Source organism: Acinonyx jubatus, chromosome D2 (assembly GCF_027475565.1).
Source record: "Acinonyx jubatus isolate Ajub_Pintada_27869175 chromosome D2, VMU_Ajub_asm_v1.0, whole genome shotgun sequence".
In the NCBI taxonomy this organism is placed as follows: Eukaryota; Metazoa; Chordata; class Mammalia; order Carnivora; family Felidae; genus Acinonyx; species Acinonyx jubatus.
The window spans coordinates 78,796,488-78,813,007 of NC_069393.1; the positions used below are offsets into that span (position 1 = coordinate 78,796,488).

At 54.4% G+C, this 16,520-nt stretch overlaps 1 protein-coding gene across 8 annotated transcripts in view; it reads right to left on the bottom strand.

The window, feature by feature from the left end:
• Positions 1-16,520, bottom strand: part of CTBP2 (C-terminal binding protein 2) — a 159,503-nt gene that overhangs the window by 35,294 nt on the left and 107,689 nt on the right. For 7 of the 8 annotated variants that reach the window (XM_053207100.1, XM_027063345.2, XM_053207101.1 and 4 more), the window contains one exon: positions 14,777-14,936. In XM_053207100.1, the coding sequence (XP_053063075.1) occupies positions 14,777-14,834 (58 nt within the window). In that variant the 5' untranslated portion in view covers positions 14,835-14,936. Of the gene's footprint in view, positions 1-623; positions 7,411-14,776; positions 14,937-16,520 lie in introns of those variants that run through there. The other variant, XM_027063344.2, reaches the window with a different exon arrangement.

A 16,520-nucleotide genomic window follows, 5' to 3' on the forward strand; every position in this document is an offset into this window, starting at 1 on the left:
TTTCGTTCGTCATCTCGCTTTAACACACAAGTCAGGCAGCACACCAGATTTTAGCTCTATGGTGGGTGACAGTCCCACCTCTGACGCCGTATAGAGACACGTCAGGGCTGGGGGGGGCGGGGTTCCATGCTAGAACATACTTCTAATGGCAAATGAATGATCAACGATTTACAGGAGGCACTGGATAAACACCCCTGCCTTCTCCAAAGCCGCCGAAGGTGAACTGGAGAAAATGTCACACACACACCCCCCCTCCCATGGGCCAATGGTTTCATTCTGTCCTGAATGAAGCCTGAGTTTCTCCCAGATACACCGTTGTGGGTCATCACCATAAAGGCAAGTTCCCTAAGCAACCTGAACTGAACTAGAGACACAGGAGGGTGCTGTCCCAGGGGGTCTGCCTGAAGGCAAACCCGCGTCACCCAAGCGAACCTGTGTCAACTGGCTAGCTGTGGCCAGCTGCCTCGCCCGGGAGTGTGTGTGGGCATGAGGGCGCAGGGGCTGGTCTCTCCAGGCGTGGCAAGAGAGCAGTAAGAGCGTGAGGCCCCACCGTCCTGTGCTCAACCTCTGCCCGCACCGTCCCCTCACCGTCCCACGAGGAAGGGCAGGGGTGGGTTCATTACTTGGTTCTGGAGCGAGCATGGTGGAGACGATGATGGGGGCGCCCGTCCGCCGGGCCACCTTCTGGTAGGGCGAGTGAGGCGTGTGGAGGCTCTGGCCGGCTGGCGGCAGGGTGGACGGTTCCACGGGGACACCGGGCTTCCGCAAGAGCTGGGGGCTGCCACGGGGGGTGGGCAGGGGAGACGCGGCCCCAGTGCGTTCCCTCTTGAGCAGCTCCATGGGCACCGTGTATGTCGTGGAGTAGGCCGTTCTGGGGCCTGGGTGAAGGGGAGGGGCCGGGCCCGGGTAAGTTAAGGCCACCCCGGCCTGTGGGGGGCACGTGGGGCCCGGCCGTGCTGTCAGGGCGCAGGGGGTGGGTGAGCCGTACCCAGAGTTGGAGGGGAAGGGGGGCGCTTGGGCGCCCACCCCGGGGGCAGAGTAGGTGGCCGCCGTCTCCAGGAGGTGCTGGGATGATGGCGCGCTGGAGGGGCGGCGGGCCGGGTCTCCTGCTCGGGGGGATGCCGCCTGCAGGGGACCCACGGGCTGGGGCTGCGAGGCCGCGGCGCCCACAGAAGACAAGTCCCCGTGGAGCTCGCTTCGGTGGCTGAAGCTGCTGGAGCGCACCCGGGGGAGGGGGCCCACCCGGCCCTGCCTCCGCAGGTGCATCTCGGTCCTGCAGCCGGCGGCCAGGCGGCTCAGCACGCGGGCCTGGCCCAAGTTGGGCGCGACGCACTTGATGTCCGCGTCCTCCATGGTGGCCAGGACGGCCGGAGAGTCAAAGCCCTGCTGCAGCAGGGCCACCAGGGTGGCCTCCGCCACCCCCTCGGCCCGCAGGAGGGCCAGGAACTCAGGGAGCGTGCTCCTCCTGCCGCCGGGGCCCTGGAAGGATGGCAGGACCACCTCGCAGTTCTCGTAAACCAGCCCGGAGACGCTTTCCCGGGCAGGCCCGTAGCCTCGGTTCAGGGCTCCCGGGGCCACCCCTGGGCCGCCGTCCGGCGCCGCGGCCGTGCTGGGGTCCACGACCAGGCAGGTGGGGGCCGCCTGCCTGGAGAGGGCGGAATCCACAGGCCTCTCGGCGACGTCGTTGTAGATCTGGCTGGCGGGGTAGGCGGGGGCCTGGGCCGAGAACCTGCCATCGAGCGGCTCCCCCGCACAGTGCGTGGGCGACGGGGCCCGGCTCTGTGTCCGCTGCCCCTGAGCCACCCCTTTACCCGCGGGGTCCCGGTACAGGTGCCCGGCATCCTGCAGGGCGGGGACCCGGCCTTGCACCTGATCCCACGTCAGCCTGCCGCCCGTCACGCCGTAACCAGGCAGCGACCGGCTGAGTCCCGGGTCCCGCAGGTGGCGAGCCTCCTTGGGCACCCGGGCGGCCGCGTCGCCGTAGTAATCCCGCGGCAGCAGGGCGCCCCGGCCAGACATCAGCGCCTGTCTGCTGTCGTAAAAGGCGAAGTCGGCGACGGGGCTCTTGCTGCCAGCCACAGAGTTGAAGAAGGCCTCCCGGTAGAGGAAGGGCTCGCCTGCGCCCTGGGGCTCGTACCACGGTCCCGCCGTGCCGCCGTCCGCCACGGAGCTGCTCCTCGCCGGGGCCTCGGCCACCTCCCAGGGGCCCTCGTACCACCCGGCAGCATCCCAGCTCTGGGATCGGCCGATGGGGACCTGCCGGCTGGGGACCGGCATCGGGAAGGAGGGACGGCGGCGGCCGAGGCGGGGGAGGCGGCCGGTCTCTACGAATCTTCAGTGACACACATCACAGCCGGCCTGCTGCATCCGAACCCTTCCCGGACGGCAGGAAAGACCAACTGGGGGTTTTCTGTTTCAAAGTACGGCCTAAATTATTAATCCTCCGAAACCTTAGTAGGCAAAACACAACACTCACGGTAACTTCGCCTCACTCCCCAGCTGCAGCACCAGAGTCCCGGGGACGAGGCTGCGCCCAGCTCGCCGGCCCCCCTTCCTCCCGGCGGGCGAGCTCACATGGACCTCGGCTCTCTCAGCATGGGGATTAGGAGCTAAATAAAACCCCTAAAGCTTTTGTTCCATGTGACATCTCGTTAGACGGAGGAGGAGGGCTGAGGGCTCCAGCCAGGCCTCCCGACCCACGACTGGGAATTATTTTCACACTGAAGCCCTGGCTTATCTCCTTCGTCCTCACCAGGGCACTTTTGGGATGAGCACCCCCACACCCCCCACCTCGGATCGCCTAAAAGTGACAGAAGGAAAGTAGGAAAAGACTGCTTTAATGTCAATTCAATCTTAATCCAACCTGATGAAATGTTAATCCATTGCACACGGCTAAGAACAAATTAAATGTGAACAGGCAGGCAGGATAAAAAGGGGAAAAAAACAATCTCATGCACAATTCTAGAACACGAGGTACCCTGAGAAATGGGCCAGGCCTGCAGCCCAATGCCCCGCCGATAGTGAAATCTGGCTCTGAGAGGACTCCGGGGTTACCAATCACATGAGTTCTGCTGCTCAAGTCCAAATGCATTCTTTGCCTTATTATCATAAAACACCAAACCCTCCATCCTGCCAGGGACAAACAAACAAACACCTGCGGTGTGTGATCTAGAATTTACCATCTTAAGGACTACAACAGAAGGGTACCTGGGTGGCTCAGTCAGTTAAGCCTCTGACTTTGGCTCAGGTTATGATCTCACGGTTCTTGAGTTTGAGCCCCGTGCCGGGCTCTGTGCTGACAGCCTGGAGCCTGCTTCGGATTCTGTGTCTCTCCCTCTCTCTGCCCCTCCCCGACTCTCTCTCTCTCTCTCAAAAATAAACAAACGTTAAGAAAAGAAAATTTAAGACTGCCACAGAGGTCAACGACTAAGCCCTGACATTAGGAAGCAAAACCGGGAAGCTTCTGCAACTTAGGTGTGCCTTCCTTCATATCCGTTCGCAGGAAAAGCGTCCTTCCAGCAGGCTCGGCGAGCTTCGATGTTGGGGAGGCTTCTCCATAGTCCCAAGGATTAAGATCCTTACATGGCTCAGAGGGACTTCAGGCGCAATAACACAAAGGACAACAGTTACTTAATTTCAATAAGGAACGGCCCACCTCTGAGCATTCAACCATTTCTTTAAAGAGAGAGAAGGGTCCCAGAGAAACAACACAGAGCCAAGCTACAGGTTCCCCTCCTCCGACCACGGGAGCCCATGACACCGAACCCACCACAAAAACAAAAGCTCGTGATCATGCTGCTGCAAAGGCGGCGTGCCGTTGAGAACCTTGACAGACAAGACACTGTGCGCGTCTGCAGCCGTTAAACCGGACTGCTGTCTTCACCCACGTCTACAGCAGATTCGATTTTTCACTTACGAAAAACACCGGTTGTTTAAAAAAAAAAAAAAAAAAAAAAAAAAATTTTTTTTTTTGGAATGAGAAATACCGAAAATTTACCGCGAGAGAGGAAAGTAGGTGCAAATCCTACTTTGAACTGGGGGTGCGTGGCAACGCGAGACAGTTTAAGGGAGCAGGGCTCTATCCCATCTCCTTGTGTCCCGGTGCACACGGGCATACCAAACGTAGGGACCGGCTGTTTACAACAGCACTGTTCCTCCAGAGCTCTGTGGCCACCCGCGGACTGTTGAGAATCCGTGCCAAGGACGGAGCCCAGGAACCCAGTCTGTTACCACTTCTGACCCCCCAAAACACCAACAAAGCCTCAAGGTATCTGGAAACATATGCTGGCAGGAGGAGACCCAAATCTTCCCCCGCGATCCCCTCCTGGGACGCGTGGGGGAACAAAAAAAAAAAATTAACAAGCCACACTGCCGAATGTAGGGTTTCCGCGTATAAAAGCAGCCTGCTGGTGCCAAGGTTGGTCGGTCATTCCTCTGCTGGCACGTTGGTGCCCGTGGGCTGAAAGGCCTGGCTGGGCAGGCAACGAGGAAACAGGCCTGGCCACATGCAACACAGTATTTACACGCCTCCCCAGCAGCCCCGGGATGTGTCCGCTTAGAAGACACGTCCAAACGGACGGGAGGGCGGTCTGGAGCCCACAACCAAATGGAAACAGCGCTATCTGGTTACAGCAGATCACTTCCCGGCACGGCTGGGCTGGCAAGCTGGGCAGGCCCACCGTGGGCAGGTTCTCACCGCTCAGGGCTGCGGAGGCCGGGGCGTGACACCCGGGACCCTTCTCAGACGGAGAACAGGACACAAGCTGGCACGTCTATCAGGTAGGTCACACCTCAGCCTGACGGAGGACATGGGCCAGACACCCCCGAGAAGCCCCGGCCCACGTCTACCTCGTCACCTTCCCCTTCCGGTCTTGGGTTTTGTGGCCAAAAGGGGGAGGGGTGGGGACTCTGCCCCATCGTCAACACTTCCACCGGCTGGCCGGGCAAGACGGGAAGAGCAGAGGTGACCAGAAACAAGGCCTCTCTGGCGTCACGTTCCTCCTACTGTTTCCTTCTTAGAGGACGTCCACGTTGGTCAATGTCTGCACCAGGCCCCGTTCCAGGTGCTCTGGCCCCAAGCGACTCTAGAAGCAGCTATGATTATGTCACATCCCAGTCACTGGGGATGGAGCCAGGGGCCCTGTCCTGGGGGTGGCCACAGGGCGTGGGACGCAGATCATACACGGCAGAGCAAACGCTCCGCTTTCCAGAATTCCCTGCGCTGACCTCGGGTCACTCTGCCCCGCTGCCGCCCGAAACAGGAAACCTCGTTAGCACAGTAATTCTGTCATTTTGCTTACGATTCTCCAGAAAGAACCCCCAGGTACTGAAGAGGTCACCTACCAAATTAAGTGCTAGAGTATCAGAAAGGAACTTCCTGAACTTGGGCTGTTCCCGCCCCTCAGCGTGGGGAGCACTGTGCTGCTGTTGGAGCCGGGGCCCCCCGCTCTGTTAGTGGAAGGTATAAAACCACCTCAAGCCTCAGGATTAGTCAGTCCCTCGTGCCATTTCCTTTCCTTCCCGTCTTGTCACGAAGAAAACGTTAACAGTGTGTGGTGCTGGCCTGAAGGGCTCCGCTCCTGGTACGGACACATCGCTTCAGAGGTGAGCGCGTCACCCCTGGAGCACACCTGCTCGCCCGGCTTACAAATACCTCGTTTAAGGTTCAAGTTCTCTGACTGAAGCAGGACCGTCTAGAAGAATGTGCACCCAACAGCTCCTATGAAACCAGTAACAGATTTCTGAGAAGGAGGGCAAAGTGTAATGCCAGAGGCAGGGTTGGGGGGGTCGGTGGGTAGGGGGGAGGCTCCAGGGTGGGCGCCTCCCCCTCCACACGGGAATGAGGAGGCCCGGGTCTCCTTTCCATCCTCATCCCACTTGGAAGCCACCCAAACTCACGCAGCCCCGGCTCCACAAGCCGCCAAATATTAGGACAGATGTTTTCCTGTGTTAGGTGAAAACACCTGTAACTTGACTCACGCTTTCCCAAACGCTCTGGCAGATTTTTCTCAAGTGTGCTGCAGCCTCTTCAAGAGAGCCGCTTTTCTGCAAAGCTCACGTTTACGAAATAAAGCGAGATGGGCCCAATTTCTGAGAGGATAAGGAGTCCCCCAGACTTAACCCTTCAGTCCTGCAAAGAGTTTCGCTACGGAAAATTGCACCGAGGGAAAAGCCATCTTCCGAAAGTTAAGAGACAACCCAAATTCTCTTGCAGACAAAATGAACCCAAGCCAGAGTGGACGTCGTAGAATAACCCGAACGGCAGCCCCGGGGGCGGGGGGGGGGGGGGAGGGGGTTAGATGCCAACACCCCCCCGCAAAGCCAATTCTTCATTTTCCCTGTGTGACAGATCAGAAGATGCTCAGAGATGATCTAGAAGGTTCCAGAAGGACAGGGAGGAGAATCAAGGAGGGCACAACCAGCCAGCTCGCCCTTGGGCAAATCACCAATAGGCACCTCGTGTTCCAACCGCTACCATGACCTAGGAAACTGCTTGAAAAGACAAGAAAAGTATGGCTCTGGGGTCTAAGCCCCACATTCATTCACAAATAAATTACACGTTTCTCAAGCATGAGGCGGAGTCACCCAATCTAACGTTTGGACTCACATGAAGGGCACTGGGTCTGACTGCCTGTCCACGGACAGCTGTGCTGTGTCCCGCCTGGTGGCAATAAATGCTTGCTCCTTCTCAGGAGGCAGCCAGGCCGAGCTGTGGAGCATTACTGGCCAGCCTTCCATCTCTTGGTCCCCCTCCAGCCCTTGGGCCCCCAAGATCACGGCAGCTCCACAAGTGAAGGTAGAAACCGGAGCCCCCAGAGATGCTCCCCTGTGCCTGCTGGGTCCCAGGACGGAAGCCACGGTAGCACCCACGCCTCTGCCTTCCTCGGGCGGCATCTCCTGGGGGACACGGCAGAGGTCGGTGGGTTACGCACTATTTTCCCGCAGAAACAGGGCCAAAGATGGGCTTAGGACATCCTGCTTCCTACTTTTGAATGTGTACAGGCTGGGTTGGTTGTTTGTTTCTGTCAAGTGTTTTAGGATTTATGTTTAAGAACAGCTTCCTGCCTTTAGAAAAGTTTTCTGTCCCTTCTGTTCCCGCAGGGCCCCTACCAAAATAACTTCCTTGGCTGATCTCAATCGCAGGGGGCAGGGGACCCAAGTGCACTGGTGAAATAGGAAATAAGAGTTTCAAGGCAGCCTGTATGTACATTCTCATGAATGCAAAGAGAAAACGAGAATGGCCAGACAGCATTTCAGTCATCAGGGGATTGACACAGCACTGAATGCCCTCGGAAGAAAACCCCAGACCTGAAATGGGGCTGTGTAACCAAACCTACCCTTCCAAGATGAGCTGCCATGTAAACAGTCCCAGCCTTCAAGGAACTCCAGACTTAGCCATTTATCAGTTTAATTTTTTAAAATGTTTAATTTGAGAGAGAGAGGGAGAGACAGAGACGGAAAGGGCTAGAGCAGGCAAGGGGCAAGGAGAGGGAGACACAGAATCCGAAGCAGGCTCCAGGCTCCGAGCTGTCAGCACAGAGCCCGACGCGGGGCTCGAGCTCTCAAACCTCAAGATCATGACCTGAGTGGAAGTTGGACGCTCAACCAACTGAGCCACCCAGGTGTCCCAAGACTTAGCCATTTTAAATGAAAACAAAGGCTTGCACATTGCTCAGGACTTGATTTCTTAACTAGCCTATAAAACTCTTTTAAAAAAAAAAAGTTTATTTGAGGGAGGGAGGGGGAGGCGGAGAGAGAGAGAGAATCTGAAGCAGGCTGGGCTCGAACCCATGAATAGTGAGATCATGACCTGAGCTAAAATCAAGAGTCGGACTCTCAACCGACTGAGCCACTCGGGTGTCCCTAGATTATGAAACTTACTAACAGCTGTATTATGAAAATTAGCTTTAACTGCCTCTTGTGATGGGGGTAAAAGTCCATTCCTCTTTTAGGGCAGGTTTTGAAACTAAGTATGAGCTGGAGCCCTGGGCTGGGATGCAGGCCTGGGCAAGCCACAGGACAAAAATCTACCAGGAAAGCTGACCCGCACAGGATTTGCCTTCAGCAGGTGCTAGAACAAAAACCACTTTCTTCTTTCCTCTCTGTAAAAACCTCCGATAAGAGCAAAAATCCCACAAAATCTTAGCATCTCAGGTAACCCCCTAACCCACCTCAACGGTGCCACCCCTCACTCCATCACACTCTGTATTTTATGTGACTTAATCTGTATTGGGTTCCCAATATTCCAGAATTCCTTCCTCTTGGCTTTGAGATGCCCCAGTCATGTGCATCCATCAGGGTCCAGCTCAAGTAACCCGCACCTCCAGGAAACTTCTTCGGTTCACTCGAGGTCTCTTGGTCTCCAAATCCAAAGAAATCTACCCTATAAGGGGAGTACGCTACCAAAGCAATCCAGGGGATGCATCAATTGGCAGAGACAGCCCTTGGTTTTCTCACTCAAGGTGATGGAGCCCTGTCCCTCCGACATGTCCTTTTCTCCACCATGTGCCTGTTCCTTCAACACATAGGCTGTGAAGGGAACAGATGGGTGTGACTGTACAGGACAACAGGACTCCATGGACAGCCAGTCCTTGCCCTCAAGGCACGTCCTGTGCGATGGGGAAAGCTGACAGGTGTACAGGGTCACCGGGAGGACCTCCGAACCCACGCCCAGGCCAAAGCATAGGCGCTCACCTGCAACGGTCTGTGCGCGGAGGCACCAAGCTAAGAGCGCAGAGGACCTGCCGCCCGCTATCTGACGCTGCCTGGCAACACTCTGCATTGGCTCAGCCGGCTGTGCCCGGGGGCAGTCGGAAGATGGGCTGCCAAGACCTTGCAGGTGTAAAGACCGACGATCCACCCTGCTTTGAGAAGCTGTTTCACCCATTCCGGGGTGTGAATGGGAAGGATTCTCTTGGCACACACATCTCTCCCAGTAGGACATGGGAAACAAGCCCATGGATGGCCCAGCCCCCCGAGGAGCAAGTAACAAGACAAAAGAGGGAGACCACTGTGACCAGGTGCACGCACATCGGTTCCCGGAAGACATCCCCTCCCGGTACCTCACAGCTCAGCTGGTGGTGCTGAGCCAAGTTCTTGCCTGGACCCAGAGGGGCACCGCAGGCCTCTCTGGAGGCAGACAGCATGCCCCAAACCCTGAGCTTTGTTAGAGCAAGAGTCCCATTAACGTCAGGATGCTCCTAACATCGTGGTTTGGTGAACTGAGTATGAGTTGATCAGAAACAAGGGTCTCATCTCACAGCATATCACCTGTAGGTCCTGAAAAAGAAGTCACAGCACAAAAAGCTGGCACCAAAGTATATGCTGGGGTTCTGGTGCCATCGTCCCCCCAAATGCCTGTAAGGACACTGAGCGGTGTTGGGACCTACCCAGGCCCAGGGACATCCTCCGAATTTGTGGGGGGCACTGTGGGCTGAGCTCTCCGCTTCTTCACAGCCAGGACTGTTCTGCTGTCCTTGGACCTACTCTGTTGGAAGGAGACTGGGCCTGGGTCCGTCGGAACCCTGGTTCCTGGGAGGGGTTTACTGAGCCTGAAAGCAGACAGCCTTTCCTAAAGGCGCGGTGACCCAAGGAAAGGCACTCAAATCCAAGCAGGTTGGGAAGATAAGCCAGGTGGCTCCAGGGCACTTAGGAGGTTTGATCATCAACAGGGACACAGACAGGGGTCTGTCTGGAGCAAGAGCAAAAATCCACTGGGGTGGGGCGGCCGCTAAAACACCAGCCACCGGCCAAATGCGCCACACCCCCAAAGCACAGGTGGATACGAGCGGACTGGACACACTGCTGTTAGACACACAGGGAGTTAAAGGACATCTGCCAGCTGCAGTCAGAGCCCCTTCCGCACACAGACAAGTTCAGAGAGAAGCTGATGTCTGTATCTTATAGATGAGGAGAACAGAGAAATACAACGTTTAACCCGATTCCCACCTGCAGAAAGCGAGGGCCTGAGTGTGGGCAATTCTACGAGCCCAGCCCCTAGTTGACAAGAGGCACCCCGGGGGAGGAGTTTATCTAAAAACCACACCAGACAAAGGGGAAATGTGGATTTTTATCCCTTGCAAATAACTTCCATAAAGCTTCAACTTGACCTCGCTCCCTTCCTTTACATGAGCACATGGCAGTAACATGTTCACTTATGCTTTTGGAGTTTAAAGTCGAGTCTAGTTGACTATTGTATATTTACACAGCTAACGTAATTATCGCTAATCACATAATTACTGGAAACATGCATAATTGCCCAATCCAAACATACAATTATAATGTACAGCAACATTATAAATCCCCCTTTTAAAATCCACATTTTGGGGTTGTTTACGGGTATTTATTAGAAATGATTGTGGTCTACCTAGAGATGGCCAGCTTTGATGCTGTTTCTGTAGAAAGTGCTACATACGCTTTAAAGACCGAAAAAGGCAGGGGCGCCTGGGTGGCTCAGTCAGTTAAGCGTCTGACTTTGGTGCAGGTCATGATCTCACGGTTCGTGAGTTTGAGCCCCATGTCGGGCTCTGCACTGACAGCTCAGAGCCTGGAGCCTGCTTTGGATTCTGTCTCCTTCTCTCTGCCCATCCCCCGTTTGTGCTCTGCCCCTCTCTCTTCTCTCTCTCAAAAGTAAACATTAAACAAAGTCAACACTTGGGGTGCCCATCCCCCACTTGTGCTCTGTCTCTCAAAAATAAATAAATAAATGTAAAAAAAAATTTTTTTAAACAAACTCCACACCCAAAACCCAAATAATCCGTGTAGAAATGGGCAAAAGACATGAAAAATAAACATTAAAAAAAATTTTTTTTAATTAAAAAATTACCAGAATTTGTAATTACTCCTGTATTTAACAGATGTCAGTTGGTCTCTATTTTCCCAGTATCCATTCAACGAACCTACCTTCTCACTTTTTACCTCTGCTCGTGAGGACATCCTAGAGGTAAGCAATGTCAAACAGGGCTGTTTATTCAAAGGGAGGTTCACGTCATTTCTTCTTGACATGCAGAGGAAGGGGGAAAGTCCACTCCTGAGTTATGTTATGAGGAGGGCACTAATCACAGCTCAACGGATGCGATCATTAGGACCATTTTTCCACGTGCGTGAGACATTTGAACAAAATAAAGTAAAATGAAATATCTACTTTTGTCAAATGACATTCTCCATAGCCACAGGGGAGGATGGCGTTTGGTGATTTATTCTACCGTAACCCACAATAAGATGTCCCGACAAAATGTCATCGGCAGAGCCATTCTGGTATATTACACTTCTACAAACCCAGAAAATGCTTTCCGCAAAACGCTTTCCTGGGTTACTTTGGTGATGCCAAGAGATAGTAAGCCCTCTTCTCTGACCAACAAATATCTGGGGAAAATCACACCAGCTGTGTCTAGATGTAACATACTGAAACTCCGACGGCCCAATTCACAAATGCGATGTATCAGTTATGCCAGCAGCAAACTTAACGGAGGGGGAAACCAAGACTGGAACTATCCATCAGAAAAGACGGGACTGCCGTTGCAGCCCAGCTCTGACCAGTCCCTGTTATCAGACCCTACTCCATGCTAACCCTGACACAACAGCACTCTGGGATTGAGACCAGGCATCGGCAAGAGCGGAGAACAAATTATCAATATCAAAATAGAACGGTTCCTTTAAAAAGAAAAATTAAAATCTGGCTTCTAAGTCAGCTCGAAAGGCCATTATTCCAACTGATTTGGATGGAGTCCCAAAGACTGGCTGGTGAGAAGCAAAGCCATACTCTGCACTGTGCTTCCATCTCGAACAAACACCCCGTGGCGGGGGTGGGGGTGACGGGAAGACGCGGCCTGAGTCAGATTCTGCCTTCCACCCGGTCTTCCCTTGGCTTCAACTCGGAACCCCAGAGGGCAGAGTGGCTAGGAGTGGCCACAGGACATTGAAGTTCAGGAGGACAGAGACCCTCAGGTTTCCAGGAGGAACGGGCTGGGCCTGGGAAGGCAGGTAGGGGTTCTGTGCAGGGGTGAGGCTCAGATTCCACCAGACAGGCTAGGCTGGAACAAAGGTGTTCATTGAAGAGACAGAGGGGGCTGGAGGCGGACCCAGGAGGGCCTGTCTAGAAAGGGATCCTGCGGCTGGGGTTTGCACGGGGGTCTGGCGGCAGGAGAGAGGACCGAAACCTGAAGGAGGCTTGTTCCCAGAGACCAAAGAAACCAAAGACAAAGCCCCTATGAGCCCAGAGTGGCTACAACACAGAAACAACTTCATGCTTTTAACCTAACAATCAGAAACAACGAGAGAGAGAGAGAGAGAGAGAGAGAGAGAGGGGGGGGGGGGAGAGAGGGAGAGAGAGAGAGAGGGAGGGAGGGAGAGAGAGAGGGGGAGGGGGGGAGAGAGGGGGAGGGGGGGAGAGGGGGGGAGAGAGAGGGGGGGGGGGAGAGAGAGAGAGAGAGAGAGAGAGAGATGTGGTCCTGGGGATGGGGCACTGGCAGGGAGAAGGAGAAGACTGTCTGCTGGGCTCTCTGGATTCCCAAATAGAATGTTCAAGAGCAGGTAGACCGGGTTTCTAGAACAGACACTGGAGACAACCCAAAGCCAGGGATGGAGACACAGGGGGAAATGACTGGATCCACGGAACCGATTTGAGGGAAAGGCCAAATAAGGGGCACACATACCACCTCCTCTGTGCCTCACTGGTAGCAGCTGGGCCGTGAGCACCTGACCCGGCCTGGAAAAATGTTAACTCGGTGTACAAATGCAAGGGTCACCAAAGGAGCACCTTGGAACATCTGTTGTACTTAACGGGACAGCAAACGAGTGTTTGGGATCATGGGTTACAAGTAACACCCGAGTAACTGAATTTCAAATGTCTGTCTTGATGGTGCCTATTGAGAAATTTCAAAAATTGTAGCTTTAACTTATCTCAGGAATGCCGTTCACAGGTGAAGCAGACGCTGAAATTTCGGTTATAAAAAGTGGGCGGCAGGTGGGTGAACCATGCTGGGGAGAGAGGGTCTGAAAAAACCATCATGGTTTGCCCTTGCCAACAGCCCTGAAAACGCAGAGGGGACAGGCCACTGGCTCTCCAATCCCATTCTCGTCTCCGATGCGGTACGTCTAGATAAATACCGTAGAACGGGTGGAATCCGCACCACAGGCATCAAGGACATGAACGCTGGAAAGCTGATCCACTAAAGGCTTTTTAGAACAGGAGACCCAGTAACCTCAAATGAAGCACCTTTCCGCCAGAGGTCAAAAAGTAAACTGACTAAATCCCCACGCGATCGGGTGGAAGCCAGAGTCTGGGACACGACCAACCAGTCGGTCTGGGCTCTTCCATGACTAGTCATGCTTCTGAAAGTCAAACAGGCTTTCAAAAAATTATGTAGGCTAAGGAGACCAAGGACAAGACCACTAAATGGAGGGTGCGACCCTTGAGGAGTCCCTGCACGAACAAGCACCCACACGAATCACGTGCACGGGGGCACGTGAGTGCGCCGTCTGTTATCAGGACACTGCGGTGTGGTCCGGTCCCCTGGGCATGATTACGGTGCTGTGTTTACATCAGGAGACGTCCTAAAAGGGCACACAGGCCACGCAGGTATTTGGGAGCAAACCGCTGCACCTGCAACTTTCTTCTACACGGTTCTGCAAAGCCCAGCCATCCATTCATACACGAACGTATCTCTATCTTTACAGCTATAAAAAGAAAGCAAACGATGGCCAATCTCATCAACTGGCAAATGCGGTTGAAGGGACTATCAGCATCCGTTCTACTACCCTACTGATCTCTCCGGAGGTTTGAACGTTTTGGCATGTTTATTAAAAACAAAACCACACCTTTAAATCTCCAGCCCCCTGCACAGCAGCAGAACCTCAGGGGTGTGGGGGACAGTCAGCACCACTACCCTCTCGTGTCACAGAGCTCTTGCCGGGCATACGGTCACACAACACGTCTTTGATGCTTTCACCCCACGTGGCTGGAGTCACCTCTGCTTTCAGGACAAACCGTTCCATACGGGGCAGCTGGTGGGCCAACCGGTGTGCGAGCCCAGGGGGTGCTGCTGAGCCCATCCTGCCCGGGGGGCTCCCTTCCATGACCTGTGTGACACACGTCGCAGCCAAGTCACCGGTAACCAGGCCGAGCCAGCCCAGTCGGCAGCCGGGACGAGGCTGGCGAGGAGCATTCAACTCCAAGCCCAGGGCCACGCGCTCTGGATTTCTTACCGCTCCCTCATTAGGGAGGGATGGTGTTTAATCAACATCGCAGAGGTCTGTCCCCAGGTTTCCATTAGATTTTAATTATGTTTATTTTTCCTTTCATGAATAAAACACTTCCAGACATTTTCAAAGATACCAGGGATGTGAACACGTAATGAGAGACAATGCACGGACTCTTCAGTGATATCTTGGAATTCATCACTGTAAATACCTTAATCCGAAACAGGTAAGAGTCCGGAAACCTCAGAAAGTGAAAAAAGATGATCCTGTTTGTTACGCAGCGTCTGTCATACGCAGGATGACCTGAGGGGTGTGCCAGAAACAGACCTAGGGCCGCTCCCTCCCCAGCTCTCCTAGCCCCACCCCTACACCCTGGGAGCTGGGCACCCCTGCTCGAAGGTCAGGTCTACTGACCACAGCTCAGGACACGGGCAGGGGGATCTCTGGCTGGAGGGGGGGCGGGGCGCAGTCTCAACAGGGAACCAGTTCCCCCACTGGTCAGCGGTGAGCGGGGCGAGGGTTCGAGGGCGGGACTACGCGCCTTTGGTTACAAACCGCCAATCACGCTGGCTCTTACCTTCACAAATTCTGTCCAATCGCTGTCGCTTGACTTTGTGCTTATCCACAAGGGCCATTCTTTATCGAACTTTGCAACTCTCTGATTCAAAAGGCAAAGCGGTCCTCTAAGAACTTAGGGGAACGCGCAGGAGTCTGCGGGCATTACGCCACTATGAACCCTGAAACAAGGAGAAAAGAATCCTTACTCTCTGGACACCCTGGGGGCACAGGACAACAGTCATTCAGGGTTTTACTGCCACTTTCTATAAGGGGACCTGCCACCAGCACTTGCTCTCCTGCCCTCGGACTTGGACAGGAAGGGAGCATTATTACTGGTCTCTGAAAGCAGTAAACGGCAGCATCCAGAACCCTCGCTTTTAACTTCGGGCTGTAAACACCAATCGCTGACAATGTGAATGGTAGTTATTTGTGCTCCGAGGCCAAAGACCACACTACAGCCAGCTGGGCCTTGCCCTATACTTCTGTGAACGCAGAGGGGCCGACTCCAGACCCACCCGGACCAGCGAGGGGGTCCCAGGCCCACCTGCACTAAGACAGACACCCAGCCGTGGCTACGGGACAGCCTCTGTCCACGCCTTCTGCCAGGCAGTTTACAAAGTTTCCCCAAAGTGCCCTTTGGGGTCAGCAGTCAAGGCCACCGCTCAGCACAACACAAGCCCCCGACCCCACCGCACGAGAACGGGGCAGGAAGTCACAGGCCACCTAACCGCCTGGGCCAGGAGCGTCCAGGCCACAGACGGTATCGGGGATGGGAGGGTCTCCCGTGTGGGTTGGGGTCTGTGGGGCTCTCCAGAGGGAAAGCCACGAGCCACCTGAAGAATGGGAAGCTGATGGCCAGCTTGTCTGTGGAGGGTGTGTGTCTTGGGGGGGACCGGACCCTCATTTCCTCCTCATCCGACGTACCAGTTGAGGCCACAAATCACGATCTGCACCCCGCAACGTCCGAGCTCTCGACTCACTGCGGTGGTCTTACTTTAACAACACGGTCAGAGAAAGTTGTCCTCAGTTACCCAGCAAATGAGGGGCGACAGGAGACAAGAGTGAGGCTCCAGGGTTAATAATGAGGATTATTATGTATGGTCATCAATTATGCAAAACGCTGGGAGTTACTTTATCAAAGGTCAGAATACAGGTCTGACTATGAGAAAGCAGACTTCCTGGTAGTTAATGGCTAATTTCCCAGCAATGAGGCGCACCTCAAAGATTTATGGCAATAGTTACACGTTTTTTTTTTTTTTTTTAAAGAGCTAGGAAAGAAGCACAGTTTCTAATGACATAAATAATTAACGTAACATCCCAGAGATACTAAGCCCTTTTCAAACCCGGGGAGTTCCCCAAACCTGAACTTCAAACCCGGAGAGTTCCCCAAACCTGAACCGGCCATACTGGGCTAGGGAGACAAAGGTGGTCCCAAAGCAGGTGGGACAGGTGTGGCGGTCATGTTATAAAAATTCACTTTCCTTGGGCTTTAGGAGAGGCAACAACGCAAGGCAGGGAAGGGGGGGGGTGGTTCCTAACTCAAACCAATGGGAGAAGGGAGTCCCAAGCAGAGGGAAAGGTGGCCTCGAGCCCCAGAGCTCAGCCGGCAATTTTCATTTGCCAGAGTTCTGATCACCGAGCTGCAGTGCGGCCCCTGTCCTCGACGCTGGCATGAAGACAGAACCTCGTGTTAGCCAAGGGGTGAGAGGATTAATTAGTTAATATTTGTGAAGTGCCTTGGAGATGAAAAATGACAGCATTAT